Source organism: Biomphalaria glabrata, chromosome 11, assembly GCF_947242115.1.
Source record: "Biomphalaria glabrata chromosome 11, xgBioGlab47.1, whole genome shotgun sequence".
NCBI classification, from domain to species: domain Eukaryota; kingdom Metazoa; phylum Mollusca; class Gastropoda; family Planorbidae; genus Biomphalaria; species Biomphalaria glabrata.
Window position 1 is genome coordinate 38538540 of NC_074721.1, and position 18941 is coordinate 38557480.

At 35.4% G+C, this 18941-nt stretch overlaps 1 protein-coding gene across 2 annotated transcripts in view; it reads right to left on the reverse strand.

Annotated features, from left to right (window-relative positions):
• LOC106055031 (cubilin-like) overlaps positions 1–18941 on the reverse strand; it is a 143520-nt gene that overhangs the window by 73117 nt on the left and 51462 nt on the right. For both annotated transcript variants that reach the window (XM_056045610.1, XM_056045611.1), the window contains exons 20-29: positions 18252–18402; positions 15388–15563; positions 13438–13594; positions 12301–12532; positions 10170–10300; positions 7118–7289; positions 6294–6451; positions 3031–3203; positions 2534–2678; positions 1433–1620 (exon numbers count right to left, since the gene is read on the reverse strand). In XM_056045610.1, coding sequence (XP_055901585.1) covers positions 1433–1620; positions 2534–2678; positions 3031–3203; positions 6294–6451; positions 7118–7289; positions 10170–10300; positions 12301–12532; positions 13438–13594; positions 15388–15563; positions 18252–18402 — 1683 coding nt within the window. The remainder of the gene's footprint in view (positions 1–1432; positions 1621–2533; positions 2679–3030; positions 3204–6293; positions 6452–7117; positions 7290–10169; positions 10301–12300; positions 12533–13437; positions 13595–15387; positions 15564–18251; positions 18403–18941) is intronic.

An 18941-nucleotide genomic window follows, 5' to 3' on the forward strand; every position in this document is an offset into this window, starting at 1 on the left:
TATATATATGAGTATATACATATATATATATTATATCCTTGGCCATCAAGGTTCGATTTTGACACTTTTGCCATCCAGGAGGCCAAGGGCTTTGCACTGGGGTTTTGTGCCTCCTCATGTGGCTGGTGAGACCTATTTGAGCCCGGCATGTTTGGCTGAACACTGGGCAGGTTATTCCAGCTGGAGCTACTTCTCCCAACTAGAGCTGAATGGATTCATGGGCATCCTAAAAATCCCTGTCTTCATCAAGATTCAAACCAAGTGCTTTACCACTCAGCCAGTAAGCTCCCTCCCTCAAGTTCTATAGCCTCAACCAAAAAAAATTACAAGATTTTATATGATGAGCCTTTGATTCAAAACATGATATTATTTCTGTTAATAGTTGATATTATTAGAGAAAATGCCCTTTTGTACTTTTATCAGAGAAAGCCCGCCATGTCCTCTTAAACTGAATACTATATTCAGAGGTCCAAAAAAAGATGCTAGCCCCGAAACACAATAAGAGAACTACTGCCTGATCTGTGTATCCTTGCACAGCTCATCTCAGATACAGGACTCTATATCTGAACCCTTCAACAAGATAATGAGAAGTCAGAAGAAAAAGTAGAAATTGATAATATTATCCTAGTCCCTTAGGTGCCAAATGAATTATCCAAAGTGCTCTGTCTTCTCAGCATTATCCAAGCTAGCATCATAGTTTCCATTTAGCTTAACATAGTCATCTCCTTCTGCTCTTAATTCTAATAACTATGCGCTGCACTTGGCTTATGATACCCACCAGTGCACTATTCAACAGCTGATATGGACTCACTGTCTGGATGACCATTTAGAGCAGCGGTTCTCAACCTTTTAAGCTCGGCGACCCCTTTTTACAACCCCCCACTCTGCCGCGACCCCCCCCCCCACACACACACACAATAGGAGAATAGACAAAAACAATCCATATTTTCGATGGTCTTAGGCGACCCCTGGCAAATCGTCAATCAACCCCCATGGGGGGGGGTCGCGATCCACAGGTTGAGAACCCCTGATTTAGAGAGACAGAGTTGACATACGCTTGAAGAAGAAAAAAAAAAGCCTGGATTTCTGGAACTAAAAAGAAAAGAGGAGTCCTGGGTCCTGCCTGGTACCTAGTTCCTAGACCTGGAACAGCACTGGGAAGTTGTCGGTTTGGAAATAGGTTTGACAATCAAGGGGAATAAAACCTTAGAACTAGACTTTGTGAGGGCATGAAGTCACTGCATGTGTCTTGTCTATGTAAAAAAAAAAAAGTCCTTGATCTTTTACTGTTAACGTATACAGATTTGTCTTTCTTAAATGTATTATGACATATATTATAAAATTCTTGGATACAAAGTAAGTTTGATAATTTCGAATAAATACAAGTTTTGTAAAAGTCATGAGATAAGAAAGCCAAAGACTGAACCCTTACCTCAACATAGTCATAGTTGCACACTCCATTGTGTTTATCTTCCAGTTTGAATAAACCAAAGTGGGAATTGATCTTGTTGCCCAGCGGTACGTCAATTGTCCACAAGCAATCAATTTCATGAGGGTAAGGATTAGGGAAATTGGGGCTTTCAATGGCTCCGAAGGTACCATTAAGACGGTTGTTGCAGTCTAAAAAAATAATAACATTTAAGTTAATATATTGTAATAAAAAAATAATAACATTTAAGTTAATATATTGTAATAAAAAAATAATAACATTTAAGTTAATATATTGTAATAAAAAAATAATAACATTTAAGTTAATATATTGTAAATAAAAAAATAATAACATTTAAGTTAATATATTGTAATAAAAAAATAATAACATTTAAGTTAATATATTGTAATAAAAAAATAATAACATTTAAGTTAATATATTGTAATAAAAAAATAATAACATTTAAGTTAATATATTGTAATATCTATATAAACACTAGTCATAACTAACTACTGAACATTTTAATAAAAAAAAAAAGTAAATTCCCTTTTCAGGCATTGTGCTCCATAAGGCGGATGATGTAAAGGTCATCTGTTTCTGTGGCCTAAGGTTATCGATGGTGTCATGTGGCCAGCACAAAAATCGACTGCCTTTACTTTTCCCCAACTAATGTCAGGTAGAGTTGGGTGGACTCTCAGGCGCCCAAAGATCCCAAAATTAGGGGCGTAATAATCTTCATTTCTGAAGGAACTTCCAGAAATTATAAAAACAAATAATAATTCCTATAACAATGGCGCCTTGCAGTGCGGTATGCGCACTGGACTGTCGTTCAGACTTCTCAATGTTCCTAGGTTCATACCCTGCCTGCTGCCATCCCATGTCATCCTGCTGGAGGTTTGGACTAGGAAGTAAATTATCTTCAACTCTGAAGGAACATCCAAAACATTTTACAAAATTTTTTACAACAATTTAAATTATAGGGTAAACGCTTGACTCATTTCTATTGGTTGAAACTTGCAGACGTGACCCCTTTATTTTGGTTTCAATTGGAGAGAAATAAATCAGTTAGGTCAAAGGCAGATAAACCCTTGAGCCAAACTTTACCTGCGACATAAGAAGCTCTGAAACCGATTCCTCTTGCATAGGGGCTACTTCTGAACTTAATGACCACCAGATTATTGGTAAACGTGACAGGAGCTGGGGGATAATAGCCACACAAGTGTTTGGTCTTTCTCCTGCCCTCTGGTACCTAAAAAAAATCAAAAGATAAGAAGTACACTTGAAACAACATACCATGAAGAGATTTATAAAAAATTGGATGGCTGCTTGTCCATGTGGTATGCGCTTATATTGTCCTTACAATGGTCCACATCCATGAAATAAAGCAGGGCGATGCCGTTTTGGCGACAGGATGTTTTGGCACTATATATGTAGACATATAATCTTAATTAAATCAAATAGCCTTTTAAAAGACTAATATAATTGATATATTAATATTGAAAGTCTTAGTAATTTAATGAGCATAGTTAGAATTTGTATTGTAATTTATTAATGTGATTAAAAATATAAATTCTATCAATCTCTGCAGTCATATAAATTACCTCTATGTAATTTCCATAACAATGAACCCCGAAATGACTATCAAAGGATAGAATAATCTTACTCCCTTGTGCTACACGAATGGTCCATTGGCAATCACTATTAGGAGGATAAGGATCAGGATAGTTTGGTGACTGGAATATTCCTCTAAATGCGGTGAATTCACCTCCACAACCTATAGACAAATAGAAGTTTGTAAAGGATTTATGCTTGAAACTGTAAATAAAAGCATACAATTATCTTATCTTTATTGATTGCAAACTTGGAAAAATTAAGATAATAGCATGCTACGCATCTCATGTGTCAATCTAGTCATGCATGTTAATCTGTTTAGTCATTGGTTTTCCTGGCTGATTCAGGCAACCCATTTCTCTAATGGCACTAGGGAATATTGTCAATTGAAAACATTATCTAATAGTTTTTTTTTTTATTTTATTCCAAATGTTTAAGTTCAACATCTATAAAAGTAAATTTTCCCTTTTCAGACTATGGGTCTATAGATGATGTAAAGGTTATCTTAGTGTGGACCACATTTACTAAGGGTGTCATGTGGCCAGCACAATGACCAACCGCCTAATGTCAGGTATCCATTAAAGCTGGATGGACTCAGAACAGCTCTTAAGATCCTAAATAAAAAATCCCAGTCCTCACCAGAATTCTAACCCAGGACACTCTGGTTCAGAAGCCAAATGCTTTGCCACTCAGCCACCACACCTCCTGTACATCTATTGCTAATTAATTAAGCATCTTATTAGTTCATGGCCATGTGAAAACTATCTTCTTAAATTCACAGATGAAAGAAAGAGGTAGAGTTTTGAAGAAATTTTGTGGTCTCCCAAACTGAAAGTGCCTTAGGTTCACAATGGAAGCATTGAAGCATTTATAACAAAGCACTTCACTGAATATTTTTATCACAAGTCACAACTTGAATAATAGTAGTAAATTTTATCACATTAGTATGAATGAAACTGTCAAAATCACTCTAGTTAGTTATGATAGAAAAATGATGCTCAAACTATGTTTGGAAAATGTTTTACATGTTTCGGATGTTCCTTCAGAGTTGAAGATAATTACTTCCTAGTCCAAACCTCCTGCAGGACGACGGGGGATGGGAGCGGGCAGGGTTTGAACCCGGGACCATCGATAAATCTGAACGACAGTCCAGCGTGCAAACCGCACGACCAGGCAGCCATCCGGGCCATATCATGCCAAACTATGAGGCCATATCAGGCCAACTATGGAAATATATCAGGGCAACTATGCAGCCATACCAGGCTAAAATATGGAGCTATATCTTTCCTAATTATACTACCATGTCAGGCTAAACTATGCAGTCAAAATCAGGCCAAACTATAAGGTCATATGAGGCTTGACAAAGGGGTCATATCAGGACAAACTATAAGGTCATATGAGGCTTGACAAAGGGGTCATATCAGGCCAAACTATAAGGTCATATGAGGCTTGACAAAGGGGTCATATCAGGCCAAACTATAAGGTCAAATGAGACTTAACAAAGGGGTCATATCAGGCCAAACTATAAGGTCAAATGAGACTTAACAAAGGGGTCATATCAGGCCAAACTATAATGTCATATGAGACTTAACAAAGGGGTCATATCAGGACAAAATAAGGGGCATGTCAGGCCAATTAAACCTTTGTCTGTGTCATTCTCAAACTAGTTGCACTGTTTTATAAATATTTTTTTTCTCTTGTGTTACATTAGAAAACAATGAATCTTTGCCATTCGCCTTATTGTGTATATTTTGTGTGACAGAGGGTATGAGCTTTGGAATAGCCATAGAGACCCTGAAGAGAACTGGTTTGAACAGGAAGCAATAGGTATCTCAGGACTTTACTTATTAATATTATTTACGAGCTGAATATGACTCGCTGCTTGCAGACCTTAGTTTGGATATTACTGATCTACTGGATTGAATTTAGATCTATGTAAAACTTGGAGAATGTTCCCTTCACATTTTTTTTTTTGCCAGCGAAAATAAAAGTAAGAGTTTGAAAATGGATTTACCGGTTCAGCCAATATATTCATATCTATATTATAAAGTAGAAAGTAAGGTATATGTATGTATGTATGTATGTTATAAATAAAAATCAAAACCACTTGACCAATCTTGATAAAACTTGGCAGAAATGTTCCTTGGGTACTAACTTAGACCGTAGTGATGTATTGTAGCCCTAAAACACACTTAAAACCCTCAAAAAAAAAAAAAAGTTGACCAACTCTATGAACGCATTATAACTTCATCGATCTATGCCATATTTACATGATAAAAAATCAAAAGGATCTAGATCTAGATCTAATTTTAAGAACTACACTTTGCGCAGATAGTTTTTTTACTTTGACACATGAAAATACTAACCTTCAATTTTGCATTTCAAAAGCATTTTTACATAAATTCATTCCATATATCTGCGAATTCAGACATCCTGACATACTTTATAATCCCAGTCATTTGACAAATCGGGTAAACCCATTTTAATTGTACTTTATATCCTATTCATCTATCACTTGTATCGTTTTTAATAGATATGAATGTATCGGCTTCGAATAAACCCATTTTTGCAAAACTACTTTTCTTTTCGTAGTGAAAGAGAAAAACTTGAAAGGATCATTAGCTAAGTTTAAAATACATCTAAATCCAATCCACTAGATTAGTAAACACAAACTAAGGCCAGCAGGACGCGGGTAATGTCCGGCTAGTCTAGTATAAAATAGTGTGAAAACGGGTTTGCCCGATTTGTTAAAAAGTTTTGTTTTGTTAATAGAGATACAATTACTTTTTTGTCTATTTTTAGGGTCGTCCGTTTGTGGTAGGAAAATTAACCTATGTTCTCTGCAATGATTTAAAGAACATTTATGCCAATTTTTATCAAGATTGGTAAAACGTTTTTATTCAGGACATACTTACATACATGGCCTACATACGCCTTACTTTCTGCATTATATTATAGATTAATGTTATTGATCATAAAAAAAATAAAAAGACTGCTCATCACTGTATAGTTTGTCCATTGTGGCTTGATGATCACTTTTTCTCATTCGGGGGCCGAGGGGTTTGCACTGCGATTGTGTGCCTCCTCGTGTGGCTAGTGAGACCTATGTGAGCCTCGGAAGGTTCAGCGGCACGCTGGGCAGGTTATTTCAGCAGGAACTAGTATCGCAGTAAATCCTAGCTTAACTGTCTTATGGTATGATTTAGAAATGCTACAAAATATAAATATATATATACATAATTTGTACACTTACCAGAGGCAAGTGCATAATACTGAAGGTAAAATCCATTTCCTCTTGAGTAATATCCAGTCCTGTATTTTATGTACAGTTGGTTTGTGTGGGATGTGATTAGTCCACTGGGTGGTTGGCACAGTAGAATCAGAAGTGGGGATGTTTGATAGCCGCCATTTCTAAGAGCAAGGGAAATAACAAAAACATTCCATTCTAGATTCAGTTGAAAATTAACATATAGTGAACATTTTTTAAAACCAACATACACATTAAAATTAAATAAAAGTAGAAAATAATGAATAAATAAATAATCAAAGCATTGGGTGCATTTAGTATGAGTGAAAGTGTATATTGCATTTTCGTTGTTCTTTATATTATACAATCCACGCAAATAGTCTTTTTTTTCCTGAACTGCTGCAACTAGACAAGATCTTGTTCCATCTGCTAAAATAGATACATTAAACAGTTAATTCTATTTTAGATTTATGAATGCATGAAAGTGGTTATTTAAATCACCCAAAAAGTGAGTTCTAACTATCATACATAGTACAATGCTCCTTCTTCCCTAGACTAGGGCCTAGTGCTATTAGAGCATGGAATGGGTTGTTTGAGTCAGCCAGGAAAACCAATGAATTGGCATTAATTAACAAGCATGACTAGATTGACCTAAGGACATGCATAGGACGCAATCATCTTCCTTTTTTTGAAGTAACGTCTATATTTTATAAGAGATGAGATAAATAGCTAGATCTAGATACTACAAGCTCGTGTGTATACGTCATAAAAATCTAAAAGAAATACCAGCAGATTATACACTAGAGTATATTATGAAAGTAACATTTCACCTAATCTCTAGGCATCGATAGTCTTGCACATCAAAGTCTGAGACGTTCAATACAATCTGCATGCCAGGGCTCACATTGATGACCCATTCACAGCTGACACCTGCAGGAGAGCTACTGGGATAATTGGGTGACTTGATGCTTCCGCTTGGAGCCACTAAAGTCCCTCCACACTCTGAAGATTATAATCATTACTTGATATCAACCGATAACAGTGGTATCTTAGCTCATGTCATTTTTTACTTGAAAGTAATAAAGTATTTAGTTTTCAAAGTTAAGTTAGTAAAGCATTTCCTATAACACCATGCCATCAATCAGGCAGATCTGTTTCTATGGACAACGTTTAACTGAGAGGGTGCCATGTGGCCAGCACAACAACCTTTACTATCCCTAACAAATGATAGGTACCCATTTGTGTTGTGTGACCACAGGGGAGTTAAAAATAATTCCAAAGTAGATAATCCCAGTATTCATCAGGTTTTGAACTCTGAACCCCTCAGTTTGGAAGCCAAGGGGTTTACCACTCTTGCTGGTTAAAACAACATTTCTGTAAATATGTGTGTTTTTGAATCAAGTTGAAAAAGGTTAGGTCGAAAACTAAATGTGCCAGTAAGAATTTTATTTTATTATCAGATACAAAATAGGTGAAACAGCAACTACTGGCCAGTGAAATTTTGTTTTAATTGAAATAATGATACTCTATCCTTTACCAATCAATCTAAACTGGCCAGATTTTAATGCAATTTTTTTCTGTACTCACATCCAATCTGAATTTCAAGCTAAGCAGTATTATTATTATTATTATAGCTTTTATATAGCGCTACTTTCATGCTTATAGTATGCTCAGAGCGCTTTTGGTCCAATCTCATTTGTGGACCAGTGGGGGGGAGGGGGTATCTAGGAGTTTGTTTTCCGTGCTGCCTTTAGGCGCTCAGTAAACACAACTCTGCCCGAGTCGGGTGTCGAACCTCGAGCCCCCTTCTAGGTAGCCAAGCCAAGCCAAGTTCAAGCGCACTTAGCCTCTCGGCCACGCTTCCCACAGTACAACATGAAACGAGAAAAAAAAACTTAAAAAAAAAAAAAAAAAAACAAAGCGTTTAATTAATATGCAGGAGTGGATTGACACAGGGAGATGAAGGACATAATCAACTCTTTTGTACTAGTACGAACTAGGTCTGTACAAGGTAAGAAGTATGTACAAGGTAGGAAGGTGGGGCTAACGAAAAGTCACAGGGGCAAGTTGTCACTAACACCATTTGAGATGTTTACTGAAACATACAAATAAAATGAAGTTGATGCCATTTCACATTTTTAACTTATCAGGCTTCATTGTTTTGACTGTTTGGAAAATGGAATTTTTTTAGTGCCTAATTTTGTTTTAAAATACTCATAATGTTGAAATGATTGTCCAACATTACCCTGTTTCATGTCTCTATGTATAAATTACAAATTGTTTTGTTTTTTCTTAAGGCTCGACCCAATAAAATGTAATTGGAATAAATGTTCTGAAAATTGTACTAAGTAAGAAGGGTCACCAACTCCTTAGATTTACTCTGGTTTTATTCCCAAAGTGTTTTTCATGTTTGGGTATAGCCGCAAGGCAGCACAGGTTTGGAATCAGAAATTTCCTTGTCCAAGGTGGGAAGCCAGCCAATGCCAAGGATTACCCAGTGGCGTAGCTAGCCATCGAGCCGCACGGGGCATCAAGCGGTGAGGGGCATCAAACTAAGGATCAATTTTCTCAATAAAAATCATTGCATTGTACATACATGAACAAAGAAAAACTCCTGAAATTGAAATGTTAGCTAGATTTAATTTACTCTGCTATAAATCTCCTATATTATTTCTTAAATTAAACAGAAGCTTTTATATAACCAGGTTGAATCATGTTTACTAGATTTGTTTAAATCTACGAAGGCCACGCACTTTTAAATGCCCACTTTCTTCTGGGGCACATTTAGTTACTCCATTGTTCAGTACGCTGGTTTCAACTAGATCTAGAGCTTAAAAATAAATGCCTTAGACTCTATAATAGCCCAATCTGGCACTTAATGGGCATCGCGAACAAGTTGAAGAAGAATGAAAAAGACAAAATTCAGTCAGTTCTAGGGGTTTGTGAAATTACTATCCAAGTGCGACCCATTCCTGAGAGAACATGTGCTCTGAACTTAGCTTAGTTCCATACCAAATATGCACATCTCCAAAAATACAAAAGGAACCTATTGTAATACTGGGTGATAATGAGACAAATATTTTTCAATTTTTTTGACATTTCACCTGACATCACAAAACTAGATCAATTTTTCCAAATGTTGAGGTTATGTTATCATGGATACTGTAGTCTTTCATTGACATCATCTTAATTCATTATCTGCTCGAAACATTCTCTGAGTTTGGCTGTAATTCAGGCTAAGTTAAAATCTATTCAGTAACATTTTTTCGGTACACTGGACCGTTTACACACATTTTTATCGACTTCAGCACACCGCTAGGATGTCCTCAACAAAATAACAGAAACTAGCCTTAAGCACTCGGTTAAAGCGCTGGAGCGCCAGAGGAGAAGTCGTTAAGATAGTTATTGATTCCTTTTTTAAAAAATTATAGAAACTCTAGAGACATTGACTAGAACAGATGAAAACTCTACTCTTAGGTCTGAAGCAGATGGATTGTTAGTTGCTATGCAGTCTTCATTTTTTCATCTACCTGGGTTTTCGGCCCCTGTATTAAGGAAGTTTTTTTTAGAGGGGGGGGGGGCATCATGACAAACTACCGCACTACGCCACAGCGATTACCTCCTGTTAATAGCTTACTAGTTTAGGCGCCTTGGCTCACTTTTACATCATGCCCTATCAGTGATAAAAGTTCCCCCTTGGATCTAATATTTGAGCCACACGTGAGGGTCAGGAGTTGGACTGGTTGTCATTGCTATTTGAGATGCACGTCATTAACTGAAACATTTTGTAGGTAGGTAGAGTGCTTATATCCATTACCGATTCCAGCAATAACAGCCTTATATTAATTATTAAACACCATTATAACCAAAAATCATACTCACCAAATGAATCATTCCTGGCTATGTAAGAAGCCTGAAAGCCACGTCCAACTATTGAATGATCACTGCGTAACTGGACAACCATAACATTGCTGGTTGATGTCTGAGCAGGTGGTATGGTCTGTCCACAGAACCTAGTATTAAAAAAAAAAGGATTATTTTATAATAAAACACCTATGTATAGCTATAAATATGCAAAATCATTAATCAAATAAAAAAAAAATACAAAAAAAAACAACTAAAAAATTTCTATGTCCCTATACAAACAAGAGATTCAAAAGAAGATCACAATGGCAATCTGGCCCCACTTATATCTTATCAAATACAGACGTTACTTCAAAAAAGAAGATGATTACGTCCTACGCGTCATGCATTTAGTCATGCATATTAACCAATGACTTAAATTCTGCCAAGTCACTGGTTTTCCTGGCTAGCTCAGGCAACCCATTCCATGCTCTAATAGCACTAGGGAAGAAGGAGTATTTGTACAAATTTGTCCTAGCATATAGGACGAGAAATCTCGTCTAGAAGTAGAAGATCTATTATACAGTATAGCCTAGTATAGGAGTAGGGCCTATACAGCCTTTACTAGATTATAGATATAGATAGATCTAGATCTAGCCAAAATGTTTGATGATACGATGATTGGGACCCAGCTGGTTATGACAATTTGGTGGGTGCAACAGACTTAATTTTTTTTTCATGAGAAATAGCTAAGGCCTACTAAAAAACAATACAAATCTTAACTAGTTATTGGAATCATGGTGGCAATGTGTAAATATATGTCTAAGTACTTTCATTAGGAAATAATTATTTCTGTGAATATGTGTACGCATAATTTATTATGAATGAATTATAAAAATGAAGCAAAAGAACAACATTCAGAAGTCAAACACAGATTTGGATGTCCAAATAAAAAAAACAATTCTTGTTCCCACAAACTCAGGTTTGGAGCGCTGCTTCTTCCCCCTTCTTACAACCATAGCTAGAACTAAGACATACACTAGCTTCTTCGTTATGTTTTTCATGTGTAATGTGCTTATCATGTGTTATGTGTTGATATATGTTTAGCATGTGTTATGTGTTTATCATGTGTTATGTGTTTATCATGTGTCAAGTGTTGATATGTGTTTATTATGCATTTATGTGTTTATCAAGTTTATCAAGTTATGTGTTGATACATATGTTATGTGTTTATAATGCATTATGTTTTATCATGTGTTATTTGTTGATATAGGCCTATGTGTTTATCATGCATTATGTTTTTGATGTGTGTTTTTCAAGCATGGAAATGAATTATGACATGAGCAGCATATGTAGGCTAATTGTCGTACAAACAGGTGAACATTTATTTGTTAATTATGTTTCAAAATTTCCTTCAGATTTAAAGTTTTTGTCTGTTTTGTTTTACATGTTTTCGGATGTTCCTTCAGAGTTGAAGATAGTTTACTTCCTAGTCCAAACCTCCCGCAGGGCGACGGGGGGATGGGAGCGGGCAGGGTTTGAACCCTCGACTGCCGATAAATCCGAACGATAGTCCAGCGCGCAAACCGCACGACCAGGCAGCCTAGCCCGAAAAAACCTCCCTCATAACAATTAAGGATGGAAGCAAGCAGTTCTCAAACCCCAGACCATAGAGGCAACAATCTATAGAGTGCATACTACAGGACCAGACAGCCATCTTGGTTGAGAAGCATGCATTTCAAATGGTGTAGGTGATCCAGGGTACTATTTCTGCTTGCTGCTATCTTCCAAAGGATGTTTCAAGAGAGTACATTACAATTCTCCTTGTGGAAACGATCTCTTTCAATTATTAAAATGAACAATAAAAAGTGAAGCTCCCCTTTCAGACATTGTGGTGTATAGGGCAGATGATATAAAGGTCATCTGTTTCTGTGGCCTATGGTTAACGAAGGTGTTGATGTGGCCAGCACAATGAACCAACCTTTTAGTTTTTCACCAACTAATGTCAGGTACCCATTAGAGCTAGGTGGACTCAGAGGCCCCAGAAGATCACTAAATTAAAAACCCCAGTCTTCGCCAGGATTTGAACCCTGGACCCCGGTTCGGAAACCAAGAGCTTTATCACTCAGCCACCACGCCTCCAAATGAACAATAAGAAAAACTAAATTACCGGTTAAGTTTGCGATTATCCAAAGGTGTATCCGAGTCATACACATCAACGTAATCAAATAGGCAATTTGAATGATATTCAAGGTTGAAAGCTTGAAAAGTTAATCTGACAACATGTCCAGGACTCACAGTAATATACCAAGTACAGTTCTCATTGTGAATATATGACTCTGGGAAACCAGGACTTTGGAAAAACCCTTGATCTCCGTTCAGGTAACCACCACATCCTCTACCTTTTTTTTAGGTTGTTAGAAATAAAAGTACAAGAAAGATTACAATATTCTTTAAGGACAGGTAAAACAATATTCTAATTTCAAATAATGCAAATGAAAACATGCATATTTTATTTATAAGTATTAAATTGTATATATAGCATATAATTACTAAGATTTATACATAATGAGCATGTTGCCAGGGAAGAGGGTTTGGGGTTCAACAACCCCCACCCCTAAAGTAATACAAAAGAGAGAGAAAAAAAATGTAATATTGCAAACAAAAGTTCAAAATTAATATTAGAATACTTATTTTCCACGTATGTTTAAAATATTTTAAACGAGAGATTTGATTGTTATTGGGTAAATACACAATGGTATATCAGGTTTTCTTCATTATCCACAAGGCAAGTCATTTCTTAACCTTTCACTTGCATTTCACACCTCCACCCAGGCCCCATTAAGACAGCTGGGGGGCCTTGTGGACCGCTGTAAGAACCAAGCTCTTCCTACATTTTAAACTGCACAAATATTTGTGTCCTGGTGACAATATGTGGTAAAAAGATTTCATTTCAACTAAAGTTAAATAAAGGGGGTGATATTGAATTGTGTGAGGAAATAATATCTTTCATTTCATCAATTTTTAAAGATGAATCTATAGATAAACTGCAAATACAACAGACATTTTTAGCCATTGAGCTCTTTTAGACCTTTGTAAGCATGTTTCTTCCCCATACGCCCAAATGGTTGAGAAATGTGGCAATAGAATGAAAACTAATGGACATCCTAAACTATGTAAAAAAAAAATAATAATAATACAAGATCGCAACTTCCAATTTAAATTTAAATTGTTTTCGTAACATAAATTTAAAATTATTATCCTAGTTCAGCATTCAGAAGAAAAAAATTTCAACATAATGACATACCTTCCACAGACGAAAAATTGGCAATGAATGACAACAGATTTTCTGATTCTGTATCATAAGTAATGAACAACTGATTTCCACTTGATCTGTATTCAGTGGGAACATTCTCAAGACATGGATAGGTAACGCTATCACTTCCAAATCCAGTTTCAGAAAGCTGAAGTGAAAAAAAACTAAATATTAGTTTGCAAGTTGGCTTTTAAATTTATGTTTTGGTTTGAAAGCTTCATCAACTGTAAACTAGCTACAATCAAACAATCAAATGCTTATATTCCTAAATTCAATCATTTGACTAGCAGGATATGACCCGTGGACTTTGGGCCTTACATTGAGAGTTATTGATCTAGTGGATTGGATTAAGATGTCAAACACAGTGAAATGTTTCCTTAACTTTTTTTTTTTTTTTTGCCATAAAAATGATCCAAACAGAACCATAAATACAAGTGAAAATGCTTTCAAAGATACAGAACTCAGTAACTTATCTCTTTCATAATTAATTAATTCCATAAAGGTATCAACTATAGTTATATTCGCAATATGCTTTAGATCTGTATGTCGACTTCAAACCATTTTGAATCTTTCAAAAAGAGATTTTTGAGCCAAAATCAACACACTCTTTGTTGTTGGCCTCCTTCAGTCATAGAACAACTATCTTTCATCTTATATCATAGCACTTTTCAGTCATAGAGCAACTATCTTTCATCTTATATCATAGCACTTTTCAGTCATAGAGCAACTATCTTTCATCTTATATCATAGCACTTTTCAGTCATAGAACAACTATCTTTCATCTTATATCATAGCACTTTTCAGTCATAGAACAACTATCTTTCATCTTATATCATAGCACTTTTCAGTCATAGAACAACTATCTTTCATCTTATATCATAGCACTTTTCAGTCATAGAGCAACTATCTTTCATCTTATATCATAGCACTTTTCAGTCATAGAGCAACTATCTTTCATCTTATATCATAGCACTTTTCAGTCATAGAACAACTATCTTTCATCTTATATCATAGCACTTTTCAGTCATAGAGCAAATATCTTTCATCTTATATCATAGCACTTTTCAGTCATAGAACAACTATCTTTCATCTTATATAATAGCACTTTTCAGTCATAGAACAACTATCTTTCATCTTATATCATAGCACTTTTCAGTCATAGAGCAACTATCTTTCATCTTATATCATAGCACTTTTCAGTCATAGAGCAACTATCTTTCATCTTATATCATAGCACTTTTCAGTCATAGAACAACTATCTTTCATCTTATATCATAGCACTTTTCAGTCATAGAACAACTATCTTTCATCTTATATCATAGCACTTTTCAGTCATAGAACAACTATCTTTCATCTTATATAATATATAGCACTTTTCAGTCATACAACTATCTTTCATCTTATATCATAGCACTTTTCAGTCATAGAACAACTATCTTTCATCTTATATCTTAGCTCTTTTCAGTCATAGAACAACTATCTTTCATTTTATATCATAGCACTTTTCAGTCATACAACTATCTTTCATCTTATATCATAGCACTTTTCAGTCATAGAACAAATATCTTTCATCTTATATCATAGCACTTTTCAGTCATAGAACAACTATCTTTCATTTTATATCATAGCACTTTTCAGTCATAGAACAACTATCTTTCATTTTATATCTTAGCACTTTTTCGTTAGGCTGTAGAGTCAGATGCTGGAAAACAAATCAGCTATAATGGTCAGAACCATATCCCCATCTCCATACAGCCAAAGTTCCCACTCTTCTACACTGGAAAACATTTAAATCTAGCTCACTATTTGTATTGTACGAGATCTTTTTTACGTCAATTTCAAAATTGTTATTTGGACTAAAATATATAATCAGAGCTACCAGTAGGTGTTTTTTTAATTCCTCATTTTTTTTTTAAGAAAACAAAAAATCAAATTACCTACCACAATATTTAAGTCGCATATATGTCTAATTGGGTTGAGGTGTGTTGGGTCATCAGAGAGTTTCAGGAGAATGGTCTTGCCAGCAGGCACCTCGATCTGATAAGTACAAATACTAGCTGAATATACAGTTGGAGTTTTGAAAGTGCCCGAGTCCCCAACAAATTTTCCACCACAAACTGAAAATGTAAAAAAAAAATTATATTTATATACATCTAGTCGATATAGATTCTCTCTGTACAATTAAATATAATGCTGATGCTATGTAAAGAGACTATCTTTATAGGCCTATATAGTCTACAAGCAGTCTTTAAAGGTCTTTAAATTTAAGGACTGCATCACAACGAAGCCATTAGAGACAGGGTTACTAGAGCGATTGGACCCCATGATGACCAGCTAAGTATCGTAAAAACTAAAAATCTATGGCGAAATTACAAGGTCTCCAGGGTTAGCAAAATCCTTCCTTCAGGGAACAGTACCAGGAAAAAGAAGCAGACAGAGAAAGCAACGGAAAGACAACATAACAGAATGGACGGGCCCGCCACTGAAAGAGGTTCTATCCAAGGCAAAAAGGAATGGAGAAAGTTGGCTAACAAATCTGGTGTGGTGCCCCAATGGTACAAAAGACTAAGGGATATGTGAAAGTAATATAGATCTAGATGATTAGATCTAGATGTGTGATATGTTAAAGATCTTAACTTTATCTTATCCTATAAAATACAGACGTTACTTCAAAAAAAGAAGATAATTACATCCTACGCGTCATGCATCTCGTCATGCATGTTAACTCTTTGGCTCCGGAATTAATTCGGAATTATTTGCCACTTTTGGACGGAATTAATTTTTCCGCCATTTCAGAGTGCGCTACTTTGCACACACAAAAAAAATGTCATCTCTTTACAAACTTCGTACAAAATAAAAACACGTTAAATGAAAGAAATTACGGATGTTTAGCAAAGGGAAACTATTCTAGATAAAAAATTAAGCAATAAAAAACAAGAATTGGAGAAATGAAAACGAAAAAAATAAATTTGAAATAGCCGATGCCCCCAGCGTTGGTCCGACTTTTTTACCCTTTTTAAAATCAACGTCCTGAGCGTTGTTGCGGAGCCAAAGAGTTAACCAATGACTTAAATTCTGCCAAGTCACTGGTTTCCCTGGCTGGCTCAGGCAACCCATTCCATGCTCTAATAGCACTAGGGAAGAAGGAGCAAATTTGTCCTAGCATATGGAACGAGGAATGTGCCTTTAACTTTGTGTCTTCTTGAGTACTTTTAAAAGTGTTTTATTAAATGTATAATTGCTACTTTATTTTTGAGTCTTCTATCCTGAAGGCTTTCTAAATTTAGTGTTTCTAATAAAGGTGTTACTCTATTAAAATGTGAATATTCATTTGTTATCATCATAGAATCTATAGTAAAATATAGTCAATATTTGAATATAGATATCTAGAGCCTTATCATCTAAGGATCTATCTTCACTAAAAATCTAGATCTAGTACTAGACTAGAATCTTGATCTAGAAATAGATCTATATATACTAACTATATAGTATAGTATATAGAATCTAGTGGTAATAGTAGTAGTAGTAGAAGTACATCTAGTATGATCTAGATTCTAGATCTTTAATTAGTATAATGAGTAGTCTAGAAAGTAGATCTGGATCACTTCATTTTAATGCACAAGAGCCTGGCCTATGTCTATACTCACTTACTGGCTAGAGCAGAGGCAACTTTTTGGGATATTGCCACATAAAAAAAAATATAGATAAATATTAATTATAATAATAAATTAATACATTGATCTATTTTGTATTTATTATTCCCAACTTGATAAACTTGACCCAACTTCAGGCAAGCCCCAAGCCCAAATCATAAATGAATACTATTATCAATAATGAATTATGATATAATTATATGATTATGAGCCTTAAAATTAAAAAAAAGGCTTAACCAATATGATTATGAATATAGATCTAGGCAATTATACTCTGAGTCATACTCAAAGGTTACAAGGTAATGAAGGTAGGCTATAACTACTATAAGTATAACACTACTACAGTATAAATAACAGTAACTATAAGTTATAAGACTACATAAACATATATATAAGTTAGTATAAGGCAAGGCTATTGTCAAGTCAATTATTGATTGAGGGTGGCCGTGAGACTATACTAGGCCTACAATAAAAATAGCAAAACTAGGTCTAGAATCTTTAGAAACATGTAACCATAGTGTCAAGATGTAGAATCTAGATCTAGATCTAGATTGATTCTAGATTTATCATTTAGAAACTACAACAGCAGAAATCCAAAGAGTTGAAAGAGAAAAAGTCGACTTTGGTCTTGGTTATAAGGATTTCTCTTTAGAAGAGTTCATGACGCACACCAGTGAATGCCCTTGGCAAGCTGCCAATCTACTGACGACTAAAGCAAAAACCATGATATGAGGACCTGGAATATTAAAACCCTACTTGCAGATGCAAGGCTTATAAACGGCCCCATTTCTCAAATAGATTAGGTCCTTTTCATGTTTAGATCTCGTTTAATAGGCTACTTATTTCATTGATACTAGCTCTAAATGCCTTAAAACGAATCCTTTAGTGCTACAGCTATCAGTGCAGTGATACCCAAACAAAGGTCAACATCGAAAATCCTGCACATATTAGTGTTAATGAAGCCAAAGAAGCACAGATCTATTGGACTCACCATTTTATGCTATGACTGATTCGAACTCATGACACGCGTCTGAGAATTATGTATGACTGATGTCCGATTTTTGTGACATATAGATTGTGTATGTTTGTATTATTAAAAACATGTTACACTTTTCATGAAAATATTTCAGTAATAATTTAAGTTTATGTTACCTGCATTATATTGTGCGCTGATGACCACGTTGGAAGTTGTTGAGTGCCATATGATAAGCATCGTGTTTCCTGTTGAATTCATTGCCCCCGGGACAGTATTGCCGCACAATCTGCTCAAATCGGGCGAGGTTATGTTGATACCATCTCTTACCTGGGGAAAAAATTTCAAACGATTTATTTTGTTTTTCCACGCTAAAAGCATTGGTAAAGGTGGAGTTTTATCTTTCTGGAACTGAATCAATAGGGCAACATACAGATATGTAAAACTTCCTTCATTTCATTGAGAACAAGGAGAAATTTAAATGCATTAATTAAAAAACAAAAATTCGTACTACTTGAATTCAAACTCAAGTCTAATGTCTCCTCAAGGGGACTAACTCAACTTTTGCCACCACTTCTGTCAAGCGTCGTGTTTAAAAACAAATCTTTCTCAGACTCTACAGTGTTATACTATTTTAATTTAACACATTTTCCGAAATAGTGTAATAGCCTTTAATTGTATATAGATAGTGCTATTAGTAGCTTCATCCTTTTAGGGCAGCGGTTCTCAACCTCTTTAAGCTCGGCGACCCCTTTTTACAATCCCATCCCCCACTCTGCCGCGACCCCCCACCCACCCTCACACATACAACAATAGAAGAATAGACAAAAACAATCCATATTTTCAAAGGTCTTAGGCGACCCCTGGCA